The sequence below is a fragment of the Melanerpes formicivorus genome, unplaced genomic scaffold (genome assembly GCF_026170545.1).
Source record: "Melanerpes formicivorus ecotype bairdi unplaced genomic scaffold, bMelFor1.0.p_v2 SCAF_57, whole genome shotgun sequence".
Lineage (NCBI taxonomy): Eukaryota > Metazoa > Chordata > Aves > Piciformes > Picidae > Melanerpes > Melanerpes formicivorus.
The window spans coordinates 4,392,151-4,416,417 of NW_027142409.1; the positions used below are offsets into that span (position 1 = coordinate 4,392,151).

Below are 24,267 nucleotides of genomic sequence, written 5' to 3' on the forward strand. Positions count from 1 at the left end.
AAGCTTTGAACCATCATGTGAATTCTAAAAAGTGTTTTAGTAGGGAAGAAGCTGAATATGCTGCTGTTTGGATTAGGGCTTCACGCCCTACCCCTGTTCCCATATTTACATTAACAACTGAGAATAAGGACAAAGACAAGGAAAAGGCAGACAGGCTGGCATGAGAATATGGGAGAGGTAAAATCAGAGTGGGGGGGCCACCAAGAAATCAGAAGTGGCCTAATCAGGATCCTCAGTGGGACCATCAACGGCTTCAAGGGAGACAGAACATGGGAGGTAATACAAGGAATTAAAGAAGCTGTGCCCAGAAATTTTCATAAAGCCTCTAGTGAGCATCAAAGGAAGCCTCCTGTGGAGTGGATGGTAAGATTAAAGAGAAGTTTGCAGCTCTATTCTGGAATAGATCCCAGTTCTGCAGCTGGGGTGATACTTCTCAGGATGCAGTTTGTGGCAAAACCATGGGCAGATATTAGAAATTGGAAAAGATCGAGGATTGGCAAGACAGAGGTTTAGGGGAATTACTATGTGAAGCTCAGAAGGTGTTTGTAAGGAGGGATGAAGAGAAACAGAAGGCAACAGCTAGAATGTTGGTAACTGCTGTAAGGGTACTGTTGATTATGGATAGAGAGGAAAAAAAAAAAAAAAGAGGTAAAATTCTTATATGATAAATTAGCCCTCAATAGTAATATTAAATGGAGTCCAGAAGATGATGAGTGATTGGATGTTGATTGATGCCCTGTTTTAAATTTGCCTGACATGGACAAATCATTTGATCTTTTCGTACATCTATATGGGGTGTTGACCCAGGACTGGACTGGAAGTAAAAATCCTGTAGGGCATTGTTCCAAGTTATTAGATTCTGTAAGTAGGTGAGGGCCAATTTGCTTATCAGCAGCCTTTATTAGTAGAGGAGGCCCAGAAAGCAACTTTTTATTTTGTTCTGGTCTCAGACCCCACCTTTGGGATTCCTGATATATATAAAATTAAAGCTGGGGGTAGTGTTAATAAAAACTTGGAAAGGAGAGTCACCAATTTCCCCCTGGGAAGGATCTTTTCTTGGTTTTGTTAACAACAGATACAGCTGTCCGTACTGCAGAAAAAGGGTGGACACTTGCGTCGTGAGTAAAAGGACCACTTCAGGAACACCTCGGTCTGAAGGCTCTGGAGCTAGCGAGACAAACCCACCTTTTGAAACATCTGACATTTTGTGACATCAAATCTGCATTGCAAGAAAATATCAAGGAAAGCCCCCATTTTATTCTGTGTATAAAACACCCTGGGACTTGATGTCATTGGGGATGGGTAAAGCGTAAATGTAAGAAATGGTATTTGTTATAATCGAGGAGTATTTTATCCTGACTGAACTGGAAGGAGTCCAATCAAAATCTAAGATTAGTAATTAGGCCTACTAAAACTTAGAAAAGTGATGGTAACTGCACTATAATAATGTGCTGAGAGTGTGTGTGGTTATAAATGTATGCTATTGTAATTATGTAATTCGGTTTCCTGTGGGTTCAAAAACTTTTTAACTTCTTGATTATCAAATGTAAATTGGCTTGTTGGAACAATTATAACATTGATCTATGTGGTTATAATTTGAAGTGATTAGGACAGAGGATTCTTCTATGTTCTTTGTGTTAAAGTACCAAAAACTGTGTTCGGCTAGTGGGACCACAGAGACTGCAATACAGACAGCCAACATGCAACCACAGTTAAAGGACTGGTGGATCCATCCACTGAATGGACTGTGGTACCCCAAATGGAGGACATAAAGATGGTCATGATTTGAGTTCCAGTATCAGAATAGGAGTGGTAATGGTCCTTGCCTGAAAACATCACAAACTAGAAACAGGTTGGGGTTCGAAATTGGTACAACCTCCCTGGACAAGGGAAGGAGACATGGTCCAAGCAGAGCATTGGTGGGGATTGAAGGAGGCAAGACTGGGTAGACCTCTGTAATTGCCACAAAGAAGATCTAGAACCATGGCTGTGGGCAGCAACCCCATAGGCTATGTGAGTGGAGTTGCAAGTCAAACCGGACTCCTAATTCCCAGGATTAACCACTCAGAGGGAGAAAGTTGTCACCCAGACATTGGTAAAAGAGGAAATATTTTCAGGCAAGGAACATCAGTTGTTATCCCATTCCTTTACCAGGAAGTTGAAATTGGGAATCCTTTTGCTTGTTGTAGAATTGTTGCCAAGTGAGGTTATTATGGCTCAAGCCAAATGTAGTAGAAAGAAGGGGAGGGATTGTGAGAAACTGGTTATAATATTTGGCTTTCGCAAGGGGAATTATTGGGGACCATTGGGTTCAATCGTTGGGCTGATGGTCTGTATTGTGTGGGGTATTGAGAGAGAAAGGTGAGGCGCCAACATGTCTAAAGACTGGCCAGGTCAAAAGTGCAGTTTTTGTCTCAGTCCTGATGGAGAGGGGTGGGAGCGTGCTGGGGAATATATGAATATGTACGTTTTAATATATGAATATGTATGTTTGCCGTCTATATAAGTTCAACTCGTGTTGCTAGGGTGCGCCTCTAGCAAACTCGCTATGCGCCCAGAGCTGTGTTGCCTTTATTTTATAATAAACTGGTTATAAATTTCAGCAGTGAGTTCGTTTCTCACAAAAGGGATTAATTGTGTTGAAAACAACTGATTGATTACAGCAGTTGTGTACCCTGACTGTAGCCTATAGGTAGCTATGGCTTGTCTAGCTTCCCTTAACATTGTCAGTCCAGAGATTACCATAGTCATTGTTAACCTTCTACAGATTCTCCATCTGTGACTACATTTCCCACAATACCTTTCCACCAGCACAGCGGGACAGTTCCCTGTCCCTCCTGCCTCCCGATTGCCCTATCGGGACTCGATTGGAACCTCTGTTGGAGTGCTATACTCTGCTGATAATGTCTGGAATGTAGGAGGCGGGGGGTGTGTAGCGCAGCTGAAACCGCTGGGGGGAAGGGGCCGCTGGGGCCGTTCCTGCTGCCGCCATGGGGACGGCCGCTGCTGGGGCCGCTGCTGGTGTTGGTGCTGGTATTGGTGGGAGCCATCGGTGCCGCGAGAACTGCCGGGATGGGGGGCACCGCTGGCATGGGCGCTGGGATGAGCGCCGCTGGGACGGGAACCACCGCCAGGGTGGCTGGGGCTCGTGGGCGGGGTTGCGGTCACAAGAATGCCACAATTGTGAGCCTCCAAGCGCTCCATTTTGTCTAAGAGGAGTTGTAGGGCAGAGTCAGCACTGTCCGGCCTCCCAGCATCGGTCCTCTCGTCTTCCAAGTCCAAGCCATCAGTGGCAATATCAGAGGAAGATGTTGATGAAGGGGATCGAAAACGCCGAGCCACAGGTTTTGCCGCTTTTTTATGGCTTTTTCTCTGCTTGGTGTGAACAGCTGTGGTGGTGTCTAATAAACAAGGTGTGCTCGCCAAGATGGCGGACGTGGCGTCATCTTTCTGCAATTCCTGCTGCGTAGTGACCTCCATTTTGATTTTGCGCACCTTATCAGTTCGACCGGGATTCACTTCCGCTATTGACGTAGCAGAAACAGATTTTTTCGCACAAAAGGACGGTAATAAGAGAGCCACGATTTGTGTAGCAGGAGGAATAGTAGGCAGTTGAAATTGTGACAAGGATGCTGATGGAGCGGCAGACAATGTGCAGGGAGAGAGGAGGGGAGCGGAGGGCAGGGGGTGCCTTCCAAATCTCCCTTTTTCGTCTCAGTTAGAACCTATGCTGCAGCAGCTGAATCGGGAGTAGACTGCTCTGCTTTTTTCGATTGCAATGTATGTGACGGTCTCTCACACGGTGCTACAGCGAAAAGCTTCTTTTTAAGTATTTAGCACCTCATCCCACAGCTGGGCTGCAATTTTGTCCCATGCTTCGGAAGTAAAAGCTTAGTTGCCGTGGGGATGATTCCGGGCCCAGGCTAATAGCCCTTTTAAGATCCCAGAATTGCCAGTAATTGTGGCAATGCCAGCGACGAGCAGTGTGAGCAATCTGGCAGTGCAGGCCTAGAGCCTGACATGATGGTAGGCCATGCTCAGCATAAATGCAGAGTCAGCTAGCAGTGTAGCAAAACAGTGCTGTGCCTGCAGCATGTAACTAAAACAAGACACTGGTAGCTATAAACATGGACAGTTATCTTGGGACAACAGGACATGCACCTGCATCAACAACCTCGTTGTGTCATTAGTAGTTGGACCAATAATCTGTAATAGTGCAATGTGTGGTCACTCAGAGGGAACCAATGGAGCTATGCCAACGAGGCTCTCCGAGTTTATATAAGTTGTAGCAGTTGCCTTGCTACGCACTTCTGCCTTTCCTGTCTCCTGTTTCTTCTACACTTTACAGTGCTATACTTGCACTACAGGCCTGCTCCATAGGCCTGCACCTCAGGCCTGCACCATCGGCCTGCACCACTGGAACAATAAAGGAACGATACTCAATCACATTGGTCAGTCGTATTGATTCCCAATCTCTGTCATCTACAAGTAATACCTCTCATGGAGAGGATAGTTTGGAGGGCGTTTAGCACAGCCTCTTCTGTTTCGTGGCGTGCTCCCCCTTGCCCCTCCTCCGGTCGCTCACCGGGCCAAGGTGAGATTGACTTCCTTTTCTGAGCACGCGCTGCTAATTTTTTCAGCACCAGGGCAGTGCTGGTTTGACCGGCTTTCTGTATCGCTCGGATGTACCTCTTTATGCTGAGTCGAGCAGCATCGTACTCCGAGGCTCCCTTGTCCACGAGTTCGGGTGTATTCGTGCGCCACTTATAGACAACGGAGACTGGAGTAAATACAGGTGACCAATATGACCGAGTATTGTTCCTTTACTGTTCCAGTATTGCAGGCCTATGGTGCAGGCCTATGGTGCGAGTATAGCACAGTAAAGTAAAGCATAGAAGAAGAAGAGAAAGGAAAGGCAGAAGTGCGTAGCAAGGGAACTTCTACAACTTATATAAACTCGGAGTGCCTTGCTGGCATAGCTTCATTGGTTCCCTATGAGTGACCACACATCGCATTATTATAGATTATTGGTCCAACTACTAATGACATGCGAGGTTTGTTGATGTAGGTGCATGTCCTGTTGTCCCAAGGTAACTTTCTGTGTTTATAGCTACCAGTGCCCTGTTTTAGTTACATGCTCCAGGCACAGCACTGTTTTGCTAAACTGATAGCTGGCTCCGCACTTATGCTGAGCATGGCCTACCACCATGTCAGGCTCTAGGCCTGCACTGCCAGCTTGCTCACACTGCTTGTTGCTGGCATTGCCACATTACAGTACCTTGCATAAGGACTTGGACACAAGCTCAATATATCAGCTTTCTTCATCAATTCAGTTAGGTGGTAATGTATAACAGCTTAACTACTTTCAGTGCATTTCCAAGCTTACTCAATAAAGCAAAAGAACTTCTGCCGTTCAGAAAAAAACCACTGCTGTTGAAAGTTAAAGTCAGGGAATAAGACTCACATTTACAAAATATTTTCATGAAGCATGTAAGACCCGAATCTCATTTTAACACAAAGACAGGAAAGAAAAATGTGTATGTCCAGAAATTGTTAGATGTCTTCCAAAGTACTTCTAAGATTCCTGCATTAATAAAATATGGAAGCTTGGTACTTACCCACAGAAGCATAATCATTTGGAAGTTCAGGATAAAGTTTGTTTGTATTCTTTTTGGCTGAAAGGGAAAATGAAGTATTAAGTTGTATGATACACAGATATATATATTGTTATATTTCATATACTGGATTTTGAATACATGTTCAATAATCCTAAAATGATTGTGGTTATCTAAGGAGTAGTATAGAAGCATCAAGGACTTTGCCTTATACCCTTGTCCAAAGAAATAAATCAAGTTAACAACACAAGTTAGACAGTAAAACCTTACTTTCAATGACAGCACTTAAGTAGACAAACTGTTATAAAGCCAATACTGCCACCTCTGCTCTACTGTAAGACCTCCATGTATTAAAAGATAAAAGCAACCTAAAAGAGAGACAAAGTTTTCTAGAAACCAGAAGTTTCCAGAAGTAGGACCAGCAGTTTTCAGTAGGGCTGTTATTTCTACTAAGAAGTTTCATTTTACCAAGTGAATGCTTCCTCGGAACTATTACATGCTTCTGTAACTATAGAACACTATTTTTATAGCAAATCTGTCAGAGAGAAAATGTTTGCTAATGTAAAATAAACAAAACCTCTATCCTTTATCGCTCATGGCAACATCCCAACATGTTTTCAGTGTTTGCATAAGGAAGAGAGTTAACAAAATATTTTTATACAGACAGTTACAAGAATAAATTAGCTTTAATTCATTAGCTTTAATGCTGAAATTTTACACAGAGAAAACAAATTAGTAATTTTTTGTGCTGGGTTGAGGCAGCCCCCTTCCCCACCACTGGCAACAATAAACACTCAGACAAATGGATTGCAAAAGTGATGGAAAGTTTAAATAGAAGGCAGTGAACTTTTACAGAAAGCCAAAAGCGCAGTGACAAAGAAAGATCCCATCCCCACCTGAGGGTACACCCAAGACCCCCAGGGCTCCTTCTTCCCCCTCCTACTGCTAGGGTAGTCTCAGCTGGCCAGATCTGAGACTGCCCATCCCCCAGTGGCCTTGGGCCTAGCCAGGCCCAAAGCCAGGAGACATCTTCCCCAGTTACCAGCTGATGGAGGAGGAAGAAAAGAGAGCGTGCTAGACCCCGCACTGGATCTTATAGTGGTGCAGAGAATTGTGGTAGGAAATACTACATAATTTCCTGTGTCCACCCCTCTGGGCTGGACTTCTGGACACAGGAAGTAAACATTGCAGGGGGGCACCCAGCTCAAACTGCAACACGCCACCCCTTATTTCATACCATAATCTTTGCATCCAAACACATCATTAAATCAGAAATCTTCTGATGACATGTTCGGCGAAGTCCATATCTTCATCTGGGCGTCCACCCAAACAGTCTCTCATTCAGGCTCAAGTGCCAGTCCATTCCAGTTCTTCTTCCCTCATCTAATGGAACTTCTCAGCGATGCAGAGTTCACTCTTCTGCGGTGCAAGCTCTTCATGGATCCGTTGGACATCCTGGTCACCTGGAAAGAACCTCACAACTTCTCAACCAAACCATTATTCCCATCTCTATTTACTCAGCGGCATATTTCCACCCCTGGGGCAAGCCAGTCAGAACAATCAGACTCTAACTGCTTCTCCACCCCTCCAGGAAAACAGCACGCTGAGCCATCCACAACCCTGCACGGACCTATCCCAAGCCCAGTGCTGACCGCTTCCAGCTGCGGCCCGAGGCTATACGGATGCATGTCACAGTACACCGCCTTCCCACTAGGCGTTTGCGTACCAAGACATGACAGCATCCAACAACACAACCCTCCCCCATAAGAGGGAGGGGCTGCACCACAACCTACTGAGAAGAAGAAAGGTGGAGCCAGGTGCTCAGCGCCATTTTCGGAACTCGTCTGAAAAGGTTGGGGAGGAGACTAGGGCCAGCCCCGCCGCAGCCCGAGCGCACAGCCAGGGACCGCCATCGCCGCTCTGAGCGCACAGCCGTGCTCACTACCGCCGCAGCCCGAGTGGATGGCCGGGAACCGCCGTCGCCGGTCTGAGCGCACGGCCGGTCCCGCCGCCACTGCAGCTCAAGTGGACGGACGGGAACCGCCGTCGCCGCTCTGAGCGCACGGCCGGTCCCGTCGCCACTGCAGCTCAAGTGGACGGCCGGGAACCGCCGTCGCCGCTCTGAGCGCACGGCCGGTCCCGCCGCCACCGCAGCTCAAGTGGACGGCCAAGGACCGCCGTCACTGCTCCAAGCGCACGGCCAGGTCCGCCACCACTGCAGCTGAGTGGACGGCCAGGGAACGCCGTCGCCGCTCCGAGTGCACAGCTGTGCTCATCGCCGCAGCAGCCGGAGTGGACGGCCGGGGGCCACCAGCGCCGCTCCAAACGCACGGCCGGACCCGCCGCTGCCTGAGCACACAGCAGGGCTCCGGCCACCTCTACCGCCGCGGTACAGAATCAAAATCGCCTCCACCCCTCGGGCATTCAAACGCCTCCTCCAGCGAAAAGCCATAAATGCGTCCTCTGGGGCCTTGAGAACAGCTTTCCAGCTGGAGTCCCCGTTCACCCATAGGGAGCCAGGCTCGCCCGCTCCGCCATAGCTGGCCCTACCCCGCAGCAAGAACGGACCTGACTCTGATCTGCTCGCCGCTGCCCCTCCCCCACTTCACTCCCTGCTGCTTCTGCCGCTCCGCAGAGAATAAAGGTGGAGGAAGGGCAGGTCCCGCATTCTCAAGAGGTGCCCCAATTCCGATGGTTAAGAACCACCCCTGCTTGAAACAGCAGGAGAGACTCTGTGCCACCGGCCACGCACCAGGTGTGCCCCTGGAATCCACAAGAAGTCACACAATTGCCCCAACAACACCACTTGAGCCCCCAACTGCCAAAAAAATAAAACGACACCCAGAACTAAATTTAAACTCTCTTATCTTTTGCAATCCGATCTGCAGAGTAGCCACAATAACCAACTCTTACTCCTGGCTGGCTCGCCAAGAATGTAAAGGGGTTGGGGGCAGACCCCCTGCCCACCTTAACCATCCTCTGCTACCAAGAATGTGCTGGGTTGAGGCAGCCCCCTTCCCCACCCCTGGCAACAATAAACACTCAGACAAACGGATTGCAAAAGTGATGGGAAGTTTAAATAGAAAGCAGTGAACTTTTACAGAAAGCCAAAAGCACAGTGACAAAGAAAGATCCCATCCCCACCTGAGGGTACACCCAAGACCCCCAGGGCTCCTTCTTCCCCCTCCCCCTGCTAGGCTAGTCTCAGCTGGCCAGATCTGAGACTGCCCATCCCCCCTGGCCTTGGGCCTAGGCAGGCCCAAAGCCAGGAGACATCTCCCCCAGTTACTGGCTGACAGAGGAGGAAGAAAAGAGAGCGTGCTAGACCCCGCACTGGATCTTATAGTGGTGCAGAGAATTGTGGTAGGAAATACTACATAATTTCCTGTGTCCACCCCTCTGGGCTGGACTTCTGGACACAGGAAGTAAACATTACAGGGGGGTGCCCAGCTCAAACTGCAACATTTTTATCAAAAAGTTTTTAACCTGGTGGTGTTGGTCTCACAGTGGGTTTAGGAGGCTCTGGTCTTGATGATGTTCTAGCTGGTGGGTCATTGAATTGAATTAATTCAGAAAATAAGGCTACTAACGCTTGATAAGCGGGATGATCAATTAATAAAAGGAATTAATTTATTTTATTAATAATAACTTTTCCGTGCCAAACATTAATAAACTTATTTACAATTTGTTTAGGTTCGGGTATCCGGTGGGGAATCACTTACACAAAATGTTGGTAATACTAATGATGTGAACACTTCAGATAGAGGAAGGATGTGATCTAGAGTAACTACACTCCTGATATCAAACTCAAAGTTGAAGGGAGAGTGAGGAGCCGCAATTCCTGATTCAATAACAGGGTGGGTCTCCTTTGCTCCCTGGTGGAGCAAAGGCAGAGGGTGAGAAGGAAATTAATGTCCAATATGCTTTATGAAGTCAATAATCAGAATCACTTGCAAAGCAATATTCAGTCCAGAGATTCTGCATCAGTCCAAGACCTGATGTTGAGAGCAGTGGGCAGGAAAGTTTATAATCCAGAATTCTGTTCTCGGTATAATTTTGTAAAGCCAAGGAAAAGTAAAAATAGGACCCAAGCACGTTGCCTGACACTGAAAGTGAAACTGGAGTACACATCGTGGATGCTGGTGGAGGGGGATGGGCGAGTAGCACACACCTCGCTGGCTGAAGACAAGCCAGAACCAAAGGAAAAAAAGGGGGCCAGGTTACTGAAGAACCCCTCTATTTAACTGCTTTTTTGAAACAAAACTGACCACTGGCAGAAAAGTGATTTGAAACTTAGCCAATCACCTTCTGGGCATCAGCACAGTGGTGAGTGGTCAGGATACCTGCCAAACAGGTTTGGCTAGCTTTTTACTGGTACATGTTTCCTTTTGTCTATCTTCCCCAGCTTCTTAGGGATCTTACTGAAACCTGTTTTAGGCCTAGTCATGTCCAACCAGGACAGTCATTTACCTAAAATGTAAAAATTTTTATTAAAATTTGCACTACACCTGGAAGTAGATTGTAATTTTTAGCCTGGAAATATGTCAGGTTACACTGAAAAATACAATAAATCACCCTTTCTCCACTGCAATTCTACATACCCAAGAATCACACCAATGAACTAGTGACATGCACATGATGAAAAAGTAACTCACCATGAGTTTAACAAAGATGAAAGTAAATGGTTATCTATCAGTAACACCAACTACTACAGGAAAATATCTTCTACAGTCTTTAGAATTATATTGTAAATGTGGCTGCTTAAATGAAAGACAGAAACAGGAGGAAAATGAAGAGTATACACATCAAACCTGGTATGCTCACTATTTGCAGATTGCCTTGATGTGGTGAAGAGGTTATTAAATTTATTAATATGAAATATGAATTATGAAAATATTATTTTTATTATTAATAAAACTATTAATAACCGATTACTCACCAACTTAAATAAATGTTCTGGTGCACGCTCGTGAAATAGATTCCACAAGTGGTTTAGTGTTATGATTAGGACTTAATTGAACTAGTTACAGACTATTTCTATATTTATATAACGAAGGGTGCAGTTCCGCCGCTTGGCCACTAGATGGGGACTCGGCAGGACGCGGGCGGCTTCTAGCTATACACAGCAATATTACAATCTTTCTATGTGTCAGCGCTTACTCTGCTAGATGCGGATACTTTGAACTGAGTGCTAGTGGATGGAAAGCACGTGGAAGATATTCGATTCCCTCCAGACAACACGGATCGGTCCTGGTCGGGGTCAGCCTGTGGGGTCGGCCCTCAAAGTCGGCTCGCACGGCAGGGCGGGACGACGGTGGCCGGTAGGTGGGCTCGGACGACGCGGCAACAGGCAAAGCTACAGGGTCAGCCCAACCACGGCGATTCTCGGGGCTGATGCAAACAGCCTCGGGGAGAGAATGCGGCTGCGTTAGGCGGCGGATTCTCATTTACTGAGCTTAAAGGAGCAACGGGACTCTCGGAGTGGTCCCGGGTTCGGTGCAGCATAGGCACGAACAATGCCTTAGTCTTCCCTGAGATTCACAGGACTCAGAGCGGCACACGTGGCAGCTCTTCTCCTGCTATGGCGGGGCTAGGCATACGTGGGCTTGGTATCGATCAAGTCCCTTCTCCCCGGCAACTGGGCAGATCTTACCCTTGGGGGTTGGTCCAGTCCTCCACTGGCACGGTGGGCTCTCCTGGTCGGTACGACTGGCTGTAGCAACACTGGGCTCCTCAACGTCGGTCGCTAAGGTCCTCCCTCTCTGCTTCCCATGATGCAGAGGCTTTCAGTATGCGTGCATGTACAACAGAAGCTAACAACAATAAGCTCAACGGCAAAGGCTGCAGCTCGAGAGTTGCTCTCTCGAGCAAGCTGTGGTGGGATGGAAGGGTAAGGCCAAGAAGCCTCCTCCCTTCCCCCTTGTAAAGTAAAGGGAAAGAAAAATTGAAGGGAAAGGAAAAAAAAACTCACAAGCTGAATTAGCAAAGCAGTGGAGCTATATTTACAAAGCAATGTAGGGTATGCAGGGGAATATTTACAAATTTACAATATCTACAATATATACAAAGATATACAACAGAGTAACGCAGAAATGAGAGTGACCCCCCTCAAGGCAGAGGGGGTTCCCCACCTCCGCTCTCCCCTCTCTCCCCCCTTTCCCCAGAATGGGATAGAAAGAGAAAGAAAAGAGAGGAAAAAAAGTTAGAAGCAGTTTGTGTTAATTGGAAAGGAGTTAATACAGGCCTTATCAGTTTTTCAAGGCCGGAGCCTTGGCAGAAAGCCCAGCACAAGACAGAGCTGCTGCACGAAGAAGAGGCGGAAGCAAGACTGATAGAAAAGTCCTGGAAATGCTCAGTTCACTCCCAGTTCAGAAGGTGCTTCCTCCCACTTCACCAATGAAATAGTTTAGATTATTCTTTCCGTTTACCAACTTCCGTCCACCATATTCCCTTTCTTAAGGGGGCAACGTCAACTGGCCACACAAGCACAGAGACAAAGTGAATGAGGGGGCAACTTGTTTACCAACTGGGGTGATACTTATAGATTCCTCGAGGCTGGGCTTGACCAATGGGCACTCTCATAAACAACTGGCTTCAGCCTATAGAAAGCGTGAAGCTAGAATTATGCCCATATTTGGTGTCAGCACGAGCACTGCATACACTGGGTGCGTGCAAGCCAGGCTAATGCCTTGGCTTTTGTCTTCCTCCTGGAGGAAGGGGAACTTGTCCACATGCTGGGACAAGATTCAGTATCTGGGCATAATGTGCCTTCACCACACTTGATTAGCAATAGTTGAACAAAATTTTGAATCATCATCTCAGATTTTGATTATGAGCCATTATAACAAGGATATAATTTGCTATTCTAGAGGATGCAAAGCAAAATCAGTACCATTCTTGTCCAAAAGAGGCTACCAGGGCAATACTTGAATGAATGTATTACTCACATGTAGTATCTGCCATGTGTTACTGTGGTCGTTTAGGCTGGGTGCTGGCCCGGATGCCACTGCATAGACCACACCTGGGAGGTCCCAAGGGGTGGGCCCAGCCCAAGGGGTGGTCACAGGAGACCAGGTACTCCATTTCCCATAATGCCCTGCTCCCCTATAAAATGTCCATGCAGGGTCTTCACTTCCTCTTTCGTCCCCAGCTGCAGCCTAGGTAAAATGGCATGAGCCGCCTCCCTTGGGCCTGCCCAGGCCCAAGGCTGGGTTGGGGGGGGAGGAAAGAGCCCTGGGGGGGTTTGGGTGTATCCCCAGGTGGGGATGGGATGTTCTTGGGCATGTTCTGGGATCTCTCTCTTTGTCACGGTGCTTGTGGTTCTCTGTAAAGCTTTCATTGTTGTTTGTTTTTAAATTGTTTTTCTATTTAAACTTTCCATCACTTTTGCAATCTGTTTGTCTGAGTCATTGTTTCTGCCCTGTGGTGAGGAGGGGGTTTGCCTCAACCCATTACAGTTACACCTTTAAGCGCCCAACAGAGAAGAATGCCATGTCAACATCACTATTACCAGCTACTAGGAACAGAAAAAGCTTATGTGAAAAAGAGGTGCACAAACCCTTCTTTGTTCCCTTACAGATTTTCCTGGATTGTTTTTTGCTCTTCATTTTCATATACTTCAGTGAAGGATGCTAGAGTTTCATACAGATCTTCTGCTTGAGCAGGAAAAGGCACATCACCAAGCAAGATGGCACTAGCGTGAGTATCCTGCCCATAAAACATGACATAAAAGACAAGATGACAGGTATTTGATCATCATTACATTTCATTGTCTAGATAAATTCATCTTGTGCAAATGTTCTACCCCCATCCCTAGCCCTGCAACTCGACTACTGATTATCTACTGAGAAATGACAGAACTAGTTCAACACTGTAAATTTGGAATGACAAGTAACTGGCAAACTTGGATATCTAAACCTATAATCTTATTTCAAAATATTCTTCACCAGTAATATTTTGTTCCTGGTCATGTGCTGTGCATCAGCTATGTTATAGATGACTCCAGGTAAAAGTTTTTCTCAACAGATTTATTGGCACTAAAAGATCGAAAAAAGGCAATAAAAGCAATAAAAGCAAGCAAAACAACCGGTTGGGCATGTGAGGGTACAAAACTTCACCCCAAAAGGCAACCTTACAATAGTTTTCTTCATCTTATATAGTTACATCATCTACATAATCAAACTTATGCTAAATAGAAGGCAGGCATATGATAATGAGTCTTAGAATAGGTGGTCAAATCCCTTCTCCCTACATTCAGTGTGGTAAGGGTCAAAGCATCCACTTTCACGCATGCCCAATTGTGCAGGCTTCTTATCTGAAGAAAACAAATTCCTAGTTCTGAATGTTTATCTTTAAGTCAGCTCCTTCTCAGCCGTGATGTCTCCAATTAACCAGACAGTATCCTTGCAAGTCTGCAAGATAGGTTTCTTTCCCTTTACCCTCTAAACAGGCCTCACAAGATCCTGACCCTTAATCCCAGTGCACTCTAAGTCGTATAATTTTAACACAAATCGCCAGTATATTCATCACAATCCCCCATTTTCTTTTTGTCACCATTGATTTGTGTTAAAATTTCCAGATCTTTCAGAACCTTCTTAATTGGATCATAATTAAGTTCCTCTGTTTTGATCACCTTCAGATCATAACCATCTGCTTGTAACATATTGGCATAAACAATTTTACCTAAAGGTCTTACCATTTTAAAACAACAATTACAATGAATTACACAGATCAGTATTACAATTATTCCAACAGGTATTACAAACAATTGTTTAAAGCAACTTATATTCGATAAGCAAGAAGTTAACTTATCCCATGTTTCTTTAAATCCAGAAGTATCATCCAAAGAAATTTGATGTAATATTTGATTGTGATCTACAATCACTTAACATAACTACAGATTAACATAACTACAACAGCTTACATTTATGACTACACATACAACATGTAAGTAATCCAAAACCAACCTATTTTCAGTAGATACTTTTGAGAGACTATTGACTTCAAGCTGTTGAGCTTTTACAGTATCACACAGTATCACAGTATAACTTAGGTTGGAAAGGACCTCGAGGATCATCGAGTCCAACCTATCAACACAGACCCCATGCCTAGACCATGGCACCAAGTGCCACGTCCAATCTCCTCTTGAACGCCTCCAGGGACGATGACTCCACCACCTCCCTGGGCAACCCGTTCCAATGACGAATGACTCGCTCGGTGAAGAACTTCCTCCTCACCTCGAGTCTAAACCTCCCCTGGCGCAGCTTGAGACTGTGTCCCCTTGTTCTGGTGCGGGTTGCCTGGGAGAAGAGACCAACCCCTTCCTGGCTACAACCACCTTTCAGGTAGTTGTAGAGGGCAATGAGGTCACCCCTGAGCCTCCCCTTCTCCAGGCTAAACAATCCCAGCTCCCTCAGCCTCTCCTCATAGGGCTTGTGTTCAAGGCCTCTCACCAGCCTTGTTGCCCTTCTCTGGACACGTTCAAGTGTTTCGATGTCCTTCTTAAACTGAGGGGCCCAGAACTGGACATAGTACTCAAGGTGCGGCCTAACCAATTGTCGTGGGGTGGAAGCGTAAGGCCAAGAAGCCTCCTCCCTTCCCCCTTGTAAGGTAAAAGGGAAAAAAAAATTGAAGGGAAAGGAAAAAAAAACTCACAAGCTGAATTAGCAAGGCAGTGGAGCTATATTTACAAAGCAATGTAGGGTATGCAGGGGAATATTTACAAATTTACAATATCTACAATATATACAAAGATATACAACAGAGTAACACAGAAATGAGAGTGACCCCCCTCTGGCAGAGGGGGTTCCCCACCTCCAATCTCCCCTCTCTCCCCCCCCTTTCCCCAGAATGGGATAGAAAGAGAAAGAAAAGAGAGGAAAAAAAAATGTTAGAAGCAGTTTGTGTTAATTGGAAGGGAGTTAATACCGGCCGTTATCTGGTCTTCAAGGCCGAGGCCTTGGCAGAAAGCCCAGCACAGACAGAGAGCTGCTGCACCGTGGAGAGGCGGAAGCAAGACTGATAGAAAAGTCCTGGAAATGCTCAGTTCACTCCCAGTTCAGAAGGTGCTTCCTCCCACTCCACCAATGAAATAGTTTAGATTATTCTTTCCGATTACCAACTTCCGTCCACCATATTCCCTTTCTTAAGGGGGCAACGTCAACCGGCCACAGTCCACCCCTTCTAAACAATTTCATTGGCTGTCCATACCGTCCATCCAATCCAAAACGATATTTACAGTTTGTGAGTAAAGTTCATAGTCCATTCCGGCTATGCTCAGATGTAGATGATTCAAAAGTCCAAGAAAATCAGAAAATGAGAAAAATGGAAAAAAGTTCATTTCTTCGCCGACGAAGCAAAGAAAAGGGAAACAGGGATTCTCAGGGTCTCTTAGTTGACTCAGGGCTCTCAGGGATCTCAGGGTTCGTGCACCATATATTCCTCGTTGATTCTTCCTTTGGACGCGATGTAGCTGTACAGCAGTTCAAAATTAACCTCTTTCAGCTAAAGTTAAATTTCTTTGTGGAATACACTGAATTTCACCATTCTCTTGCATTACCCAATAAGTGTGACCCGGACCTTCAGCTGAAACCACCCCTCGGACAGGTTTAGCCTCTCCTGAGGGTGAAAATACCCAAACAGTTTTACCTAACAAATTCTTTTCTCTAACAACAGGAACTCTATCACCTTCTACTTTCCGTAGCAAATCTGAATGTGCAGGTCCAGCTCTGTTCACTGAACCTCTACTATTTACCAGCCAGGTTGCTTGTGCTAAATGTTTTTCCCAGTTTTTCAAAGATCCACCCCCTAGGGCTTTAAGAGTGGTCTTCAACAAACCGTTGTAGCGTTCAATCTTCCCTGAAGCTGGTGCATAGTAGGGAATGTGGAATATCCACTCAATACTGTGCTCTTTTGCCCAGCTCTTTACAAGGTTGTTCTTGAAATGAGTTCCGTTGTCTGACTCAATCCTTTCTGGAGTTCCGTGTCTCCACAGGATCTGTCTCTCCAGACCGAGAATGGTGTTGCGTGCAGTTGCATGTGGAACTGGATAAGTTTCCAACCACCCAGTGTTTGCCTCTACCATAGTAAGCACGTATTGCTTACCAGAACGAGAACGTGGTAGAGTGATGTAGTCAATCTGCCAAGCTTCACCATACTTGTACTTGGACCATCTGTCACCATACCACAAGGGCTTAAGTCGTTTTGCCTGCTTAATAGCAGCACAAATGTCACAGTCATGGATGACTTGTGTGATAGCATCCATGGAAATGTCTATGGATCTGTCACGAGCCCATTGGTATGTTGCATCTCTGCCTTGATGTCCCGACGAATCATGAGCCCACCGAGCTAAGAATATCTCACCTCGGTGTTTTCAGTCGAGATCAAGATTAGAGTCCATGTCTACTTGAGAAACTCTTGCAGCTAGATCTGCCTGATGGTTGTGTTGCTGTTCCTCAGTAGCTTTGCTCTTAGGAATGTGAGCATCGATGTGTCTCACTTTCACTGGAATTCTCTCGATTCGATCAGCAATGTCCTGCCATAGGATGGCTGCCCAAATGGGTTTTCCTTTCCTCTGCCAACCACTCTTCTTCCAGTTCTTTAGCCAACCCCATAGAGCATTGGCTACCATCCATGAGTCGGTGTAGAGATAAAGCTTTGGCCATCTCTCACGTTCAGCCACGTCGAGAGCTAGCTGGACAGCTTTTACCTCTGCGAACTGACTGGATTCTCCTTCTCCATCTTTCACCTCTGCAACTCGGCATGTTGGACTCCACACTGCAGACTTCCACCTTCGCTTGTTCCCAACAAGACGACAGGAACCGTCTGTGAACAAAGCATATTTCTTTTCATCATCAGAAAGGTCATTGTAAGGAGGAGCTTCCTCAGCACGAGTCACTTTCTCCTCTGGAGGTTTAGCACAGTTGATGCCTTCAGGCCAACTTGAGATCACCTCCACTAGACCAGGTCTTTCAAGATTTCCCATTGGAGCTCTCTGTGTTACCAGAGCCATCCACTTAGACCACGTTGAGTCTGTGGCATGATGTGGTGTGGAGCCTTTGCCTTTGAACATCCAATTCAAAACTGGTAATCTGGGAGCTAAGAGGAGTTGTGATTCAGTTCCAATTACTTCAGAAGATGCTTTTACTCCTTCATAGGCAGCTAAAATTTCTTTCTCTGTTGGAGTATAATTAGCCTCTGAACCTCTGTAACCTCGACTCCAGAAACCAAGAGGTCGTCCACGTGTCTCACCTGGAGCTTTTTGCCACAAGCACCAGGTTGGACCATTGACACTTGCAGCCATGTACAAAATGTTCTTAATGTCTGGACCATCTCGGACAGGTCCCAGACCCATTTCTTGAACTACCTCTTGCTTTATCTGGTCAAAGGCTGCTTGTTGTTCAGGTCCCCAGTGGAAATGGTTTCTCTTTCGAGTCACATCATACAGAGGTTTCACAATCTGACTGTATCCAGGAATGTGCAGTCTCCAAAATCCCACTATCCCCAAGAAACGTAGGGTCTCTTGCTTGTTGGTGGGATTTGCCATGGTAGAGACTCTATTTACCACATCCACTGTAATGTGTCGGCATCCATCCTGCCATCGCACTCCCAGAAACTGAATCTCTGTGGTAGGTCCTTTCACCTTGTCTCGCTTGATGGCAAAACCTGCATCCAGAAGAATGTCAATGATTTTGTTACCTTTCTTGAAGACTTCCTCAGCTGTTTTACCCCAGACGATGATATCATCGATGAACTGGATGTGTTCTGGGGCACCGCCTTTCTCCAGAGCATCGTGGATCACTGCATGACAGATGCTTGAGCTGTGGATCCAGCCCGTTGGCAGTCTGTTGAAAGTGTACTGGATTCCTCTCCAGGTGAAAGCAAACTGAGGCCTGCATTCCTCTGCTATGGGAATAGAGAAAAATGCATTAGCAATGTCTATGGTAGCATACCATTTGGCCTCTTTGGATTCCAGCTCATACTGGAGCTCCATCATGTCTGGCACTGCTGCACCCATAGGTGGTGTCACTTCGTTCAGGGCTCGGTAGTCTACCGTCAGACGCCAGTCTCCATTCTGCTTCCGCACAGGCCACACTGGACTGTTGAAAGGTGAATGAGTTTTGCTGACGACTTTCTGACTCTCCAACTGACGAATCAGATTCTGAATGGGCAACAAAGAGTCACGGCTGGTTCTGTATTGTCTGTGATGCACAGTCTGAGAAGCAACCGGCAATTTAATGTCCTGTATCTTATGTTGTCCCACAACTGCAGATTCATCAGAAAGCTCAGGTCTGGCAGATAGCTTCAATTTTTGTCCATCAATTTCTATAGAAGCTACTCCAAAAGCCCATTTGTAACCTCTAGGGTCTTTGAAACGCCCTTCTCTCAGAAAATCAATTCCCAAAATACAAGGTGCGTCAGGTCCGGTCACAACTGTATGCTTCCTCCATTGTTTACCAGTTAAACTTATATTAACCTCTACCTTACTTAATTCTTGAGATCCACCAGTGACTCCCAGAATAGTTATAGACTCTGATCCCTGATAATTTGATGGTATTATGGTGCACTGAGCTCCTGTGTCAACCAAGGCCCTGTACTTCCGAAATTGTGAAGTGCCAGGCCACTGGATGTACACATCCCAATAGATTCTATTATCTCTGTTATCCCTCTCCTCCCCCTGGCGGGAGGCAGGGCACCCCTAGTTATGGGGAACATGCACACATGTGCATTGCACATAGTTTGCAGGGTTATAACTTTGCATGTTATAACTGGAGCCACTGTTGGAGCCATAAGAGTCGTTCTGGGGACCTATGGAAGTAACAGCTACCCTTCTGGTATTGCTACCTTGGGTTCTGCCACTTTGCAATTCCCTCAGTCTCCTGAAAAGATTAGAAGTTGGTTGGCCATCCCAGCAGTTCATGTTCTCACCAAACTGATCACGCAGAGTTATCCAAATAGTTCTACGTGATTGCCTTGGTGGTCTGTTTTGGAATGACCTGTTTTGGAATGACCTCCTTGGAGGACGTGTATTCCTCACAGATGAAACTTGTATCCATCTGGAGGGAGAATTGAAATTATCCTTTTGTGCCAATTGGGATATGGAATTTCTAAATTCATCCTTTAACTCTCTTATGCAATTCTGTATATCACCAGACATAGTTTTAATGGCCGAAACCAAAGAACCACGTGTCATGCTATCCTCCAATTGTCTCATTTGATCACTGAATTGGCCAACCGTGGGAGAAGCTCCACCATAACTTCTTGATACAATTCTGCTTGCCAGAATATTTGCATAATTAGAAGGAGCACGTTTGATGATCTTTTTAGCAAGACCAATACCGACAGGAATGTCATCAGGATTCAGAGTTTCATGTTCACCATAGAGTAGCTCTCTAACAGCAAATTCTCTCAAGCGCTTAATTCCCTCATCTATGGTAGTCCAGGGTTTAGGATTCCAGGGAAGATCATCTCGGGAAGGGTATCTCAGGGCAACCGCTATTAAAAGGCGTATCCACAGATTAACCTTACCGAGAGCTTCGGCTAGATGTCTATCTATTCCATTGTCCCTTGAGAGAGTTCCTAACTGAGCTGCTGACTTGTCTCCAACTGTTAGAGCTGAAGCACCTGTATCATAACACCTACTAAGCCAAGCTAGAACTGGCTCCTTATCTGCCCTGGTGAAATCTTTACGGACATTTCGCAATTCCTCCCGTGGAGAAGAACAGTCCGAAATATCATCTTCATCTTCGTCTCCCTGAATTCTTTGCCCATATAATCCTGCTGTCATTCTCCTAAGGATCTCTTTAAGCTGAGAACCACCTTTGCCAGCTGCCTTCCTAACTTGATCTCTATCCTGCTTTGATCTCACTAGGTTAGCTAGATCTTTAAAACAAACCTTCTCTTCCTCCTGAGCAGGATCTTTTAGAGTAGAGGGCCCCTCACCAGGATCAGTCTCCACCTCTTCTTCTCCATCTTTGCCCTTTCCAGCTCTAGTCTTTAAAGGAGCCATCTTGACTGGAGCTGTGTTTGAATTTACAGCCACCTTAATAGAAGCTGACAAGTCCTGAGATAAATCAGCTGCTGGGGCAGTCACTTCCGGTCCCACCGAGGGATTGGGCGGAAGTGACGTTGCTCCATTACTGGCCGACGGAGAAGAAGAAGGAGGAGAAGGAGTGGGAGAAGGAGTAGGCGCCATGTTGATACCAGCCGATGCCCTTGGCTGCTTGCTAGAATCAGCAGAAAAGTCATTTAGAGCTGCCTTACCAATTAACTTTTTAGCCTTCTTTTTAACTGACACAGATTCTGCACAGTCCTCGTCACTAGATGACTCTGGACTGATCGAGAGCCATGGCGTTTTCTTTTTGATCTAGTTTTAATAACAAAACAAGCTCTGGACACCTTTCTCTCTCGCTGCCAGGTATACAGAGAATACACATTAGTTATCACCAGCAGCAGAATTATACACATGAAATAAATCACCTTTGGATCCCAGGCATCACCTAAAGTTACTCTCTCCTCAGGCGGAATCTTAAAACCCTTTATCTCAATTGGGAGAGTGGTGGAGGTAACATTCCTGTATCTCACTGGCCATAATAAATTAATACATTTTCCATACCATAATTTAACTCTATACATAACCCACATATAAATTGTCCGCACCAAATATTTACCCAGGTAATCCAAAATCAAACCCAAACAATATCTGTAAACCAGAGCCCCAAAAATTGAAAAGAATAATCGCTCCACAAACCACAATACCTTCATGTTTGCTAATTCAGCTAGAAAACACTAAATCAATCAAGTAATAAATTAAACTAATTATCTGCCGCACGTTGGGTACGCCAATAAAAAAAAAATGTCGTGGGGTGGAAGCGTAAGGCCAAGAGGCCTCCTCCCTTCCCCCTTGTAAGGTAAAAGGGAAAAAAAAATTGAAGGGAAAGGAAAAAAAAACTCACAAGCTGAATTAGCAAGGCAGTGGAGCTATATTTACAAAGCAATGTAGGGTATGCAGGGGAATATTTACAAATTTACAATATCTACAATATATACAAAGATATACAACAGAGTAACACAGAAATGAGAGTGACCCCCCTCTGGCAGAGGGGGTTCCCCACCTCCAATCTCCCCTCTCTCCCCCCCCTTTCCCCAGAATGGGATAGAAAGAGAAAAAAAGAGAGGAAAAAAAAATGTTAGAAGCAGTTTGTGTTAATTGGAAGGGAGTTAATACCGGCCGTTATCTGGTCTTCAAGGCCGAGGCCTTGGCAGAAAGCCCAGCACAGACAGAGAGCTGCTGCACCGTGGAGAGGCGGAAGCAAGACTGATAGAAAAGTCCTGGAAATGCTCAGTTCACTCCCAGTTCAGAAGGTGCTTCCTCCCACTCCACCAATGAAATAGTTTAGATTATTCTTTCCGTTTACCAACTTCCGTCCACCATATTCCCTTTCTTAAGGGGGCAACGTCAACCGGCCACACCAATACAGAGTACAGGGGCACAATGACTTCCCTGCTCCTGCTGGCCACACTATTCCTAATGCAGGCCAGGATGCCATTGGCCCTCCTGGCCACCTGGGCACACTGCTGGCTCACATTCAGGCAGCTGTCGATCAGTACCCCCAGGTCCCTCTCTGTTTGGCAGCTCTCCATCACTCCGACCCCAGCCTGTAGCTCTGCATGGGATTGCCGTAGCCAAAGTGCAGCACTCAGCACTTGGACTTGTTAAATGACATCCCATTGGATTCTGCCCATCTGTCCAGTCGGTTGAGGTCCCTCTGCAGAGCCCATCCACCCTCTAACTGACGAACATCTGCTCCTAACTTGGTGTCATCTGCAAACTTGCTGATGACTGACTCAACCCCCTCATCCAGATCATCAATGAAGATGTTAAAGAGGACGGGGCCCAGCACTGATCCCTGGGGGACGCCCCTGGTGACTGGCCGCCAGCTGGATGTGGCACCAATAGACAGCTGTATAGACAGCAGCAGAGCTTCTCAGGGCAACATCTCCTTCCAGGTTTCTAGAAGGGAAAGTTTTGGTTGACAATCTTCAATACAGCTTTGCAATATGAACAGCAATTGTCTTTTTGTTTTAATCCCGCCAAAAGTCAGCAAGAATTTTACTTCCCTCTGTTCTTGCAACCCCTCCTGAATAAATTTAAGTGGGGTAGACTTGAAATCCATTTTCAGTTCCCTTTCAGACAGGATTCAGTACAAAATAATCAAGTTGTTTGACAAGGTTAATGGTCAACCAAGTCCAACGTCCTGCTCAAAAGTGATACAGCAAATTCAGGTCTGGCTGCTGTGGTTTTTTTCTAGCCAGATTTTAAAGATTTCCAAGGATACAGATTCCTTGGAAAACTCTAAGCAATCTATGTCAGTGTGCAGTTCACTCACCTTGAAATTTTTTTTCTCATATCCAGACAGAACCTTCCTTGTTCCAGCTTACAACCACCATCTCTCAAGTGTCTTGCCATGCACCTCAGTGAAGAATTGGTGTCTGTTTTTATGTGATGCCCTACTGGGAATGCAGTTTCTTAGAAGACCACAAAGTCTTCCCTCCTACATATGAAATAAGCCAAGCTTCCCTAGGCTCATCATTCATGTGGCTCCCTGCCCCTGGTCATCTTGGTAGCTGTTCACTGCACACACTCAAGTTTACAATCATCTTTCACGTACTGCAAGGCTCAAACTGGACACAATATTTCAGGCACAGTCTACGAAGTGCCAAGTAAAAGGGAACAGTCACTCCCCTTATGTCATGGGTTAAACTGAACCTGTTGCTGATATTCAATCCCATGCTGCTGTGCCAGCTTCAAAATGAAAGTGCTGGCTACAGCAAACTATTATGGGGCTTGAAGTCCAGATTGTAATATGAGAGGCTTCCTGTTCTTGCTGTTTTTGCGTTCTGAGGTTTTTGGGTGTTGCCTCTCTTCTGCTGGGATGGCAGCAGAGAGGGAAGGATGTAGTGGTTTAACTCGCTTCTGTGGCAATGCCAGCGACAAGCAGTGTGAGCAATCTGGCAGTGCAGGCCTAGAGCCTGACATGGTGGTAGGCCATGCTCAGCATAAATGCAGAGCCAGCTAGCAGTGTAGCAAAACAGTGCTGTGCCTGCAGCATGTAACTAAAACAAGACACTGGTAGCTATAAACATGGACAGTTATCTTGGGACAACAGGACATGCACCTGCATCAACAACCTCGTTGTGTCATTAGTAGTTGGACCAATAATCTGTAATAGTGCAATGTGTGGTCACTCAGAGGGAACCAATGGAGCTATGCCAACAGGGCACTCCGAGTCTATATAAGTTGTAGCAGTTCCCTTCCTACGCACTTCTGCCTTTCCTGTCTCCTGTTTCTTCTACACTTTACTGTGCTATACTTGCACTACAGGCCTGCTCCATAGGCCTGCACCTCAGGCCTGCACCATCGGCCTGCAACACTGGAACAATAAAGGAACAATACTCGATCACATTGGTCAGCCGTATTGATTCCTATCTCCGTCGTCTACATCTGGCACCCGAATAAACCTGAACTCGTGGACAAGGGATCCTCGGACTACAATACTGATCGACTCAGCACAAAGAGGTACGTCCGAGCGATATGGAAAGCCGGTCAAACAGCACTGCCCCGGTGCTGAAAAAATTAGCAGCGCGTGCTCAA

At 46.1% G+C, this 24,267-nt stretch overlaps 1 protein-coding gene across 1 annotated transcript in view; it reads right to left on the bottom strand.

Moving 5' to 3' along the window:
• Positions 1-11,407: 11,407 nt before the first annotated feature.
• SH3YL1 (SH3 and SYLF domain containing 1) overlaps positions 11,408-24,267 on the bottom strand; it is a 57,772-nt gene continuing 44,912 nt past the window's right edge. Inside the window, exons 6-8 of the mRNA XM_068161304.1 lie at positions 22,567-22,626; positions 13,192-13,347; positions 11,408-11,534 (exon numbers count right to left, since the gene is read on the bottom strand). Of these exons, the coding sequence (XP_068017405.1) occupies positions 11,444-11,534; positions 13,192-13,347; positions 22,567-22,626 (307 nt within the window). The 3' untranslated portion in view covers positions 11,408-11,443. The remainder of the gene's footprint in view (positions 11,535-13,191; positions 13,348-22,566; positions 22,627-24,267) is intronic.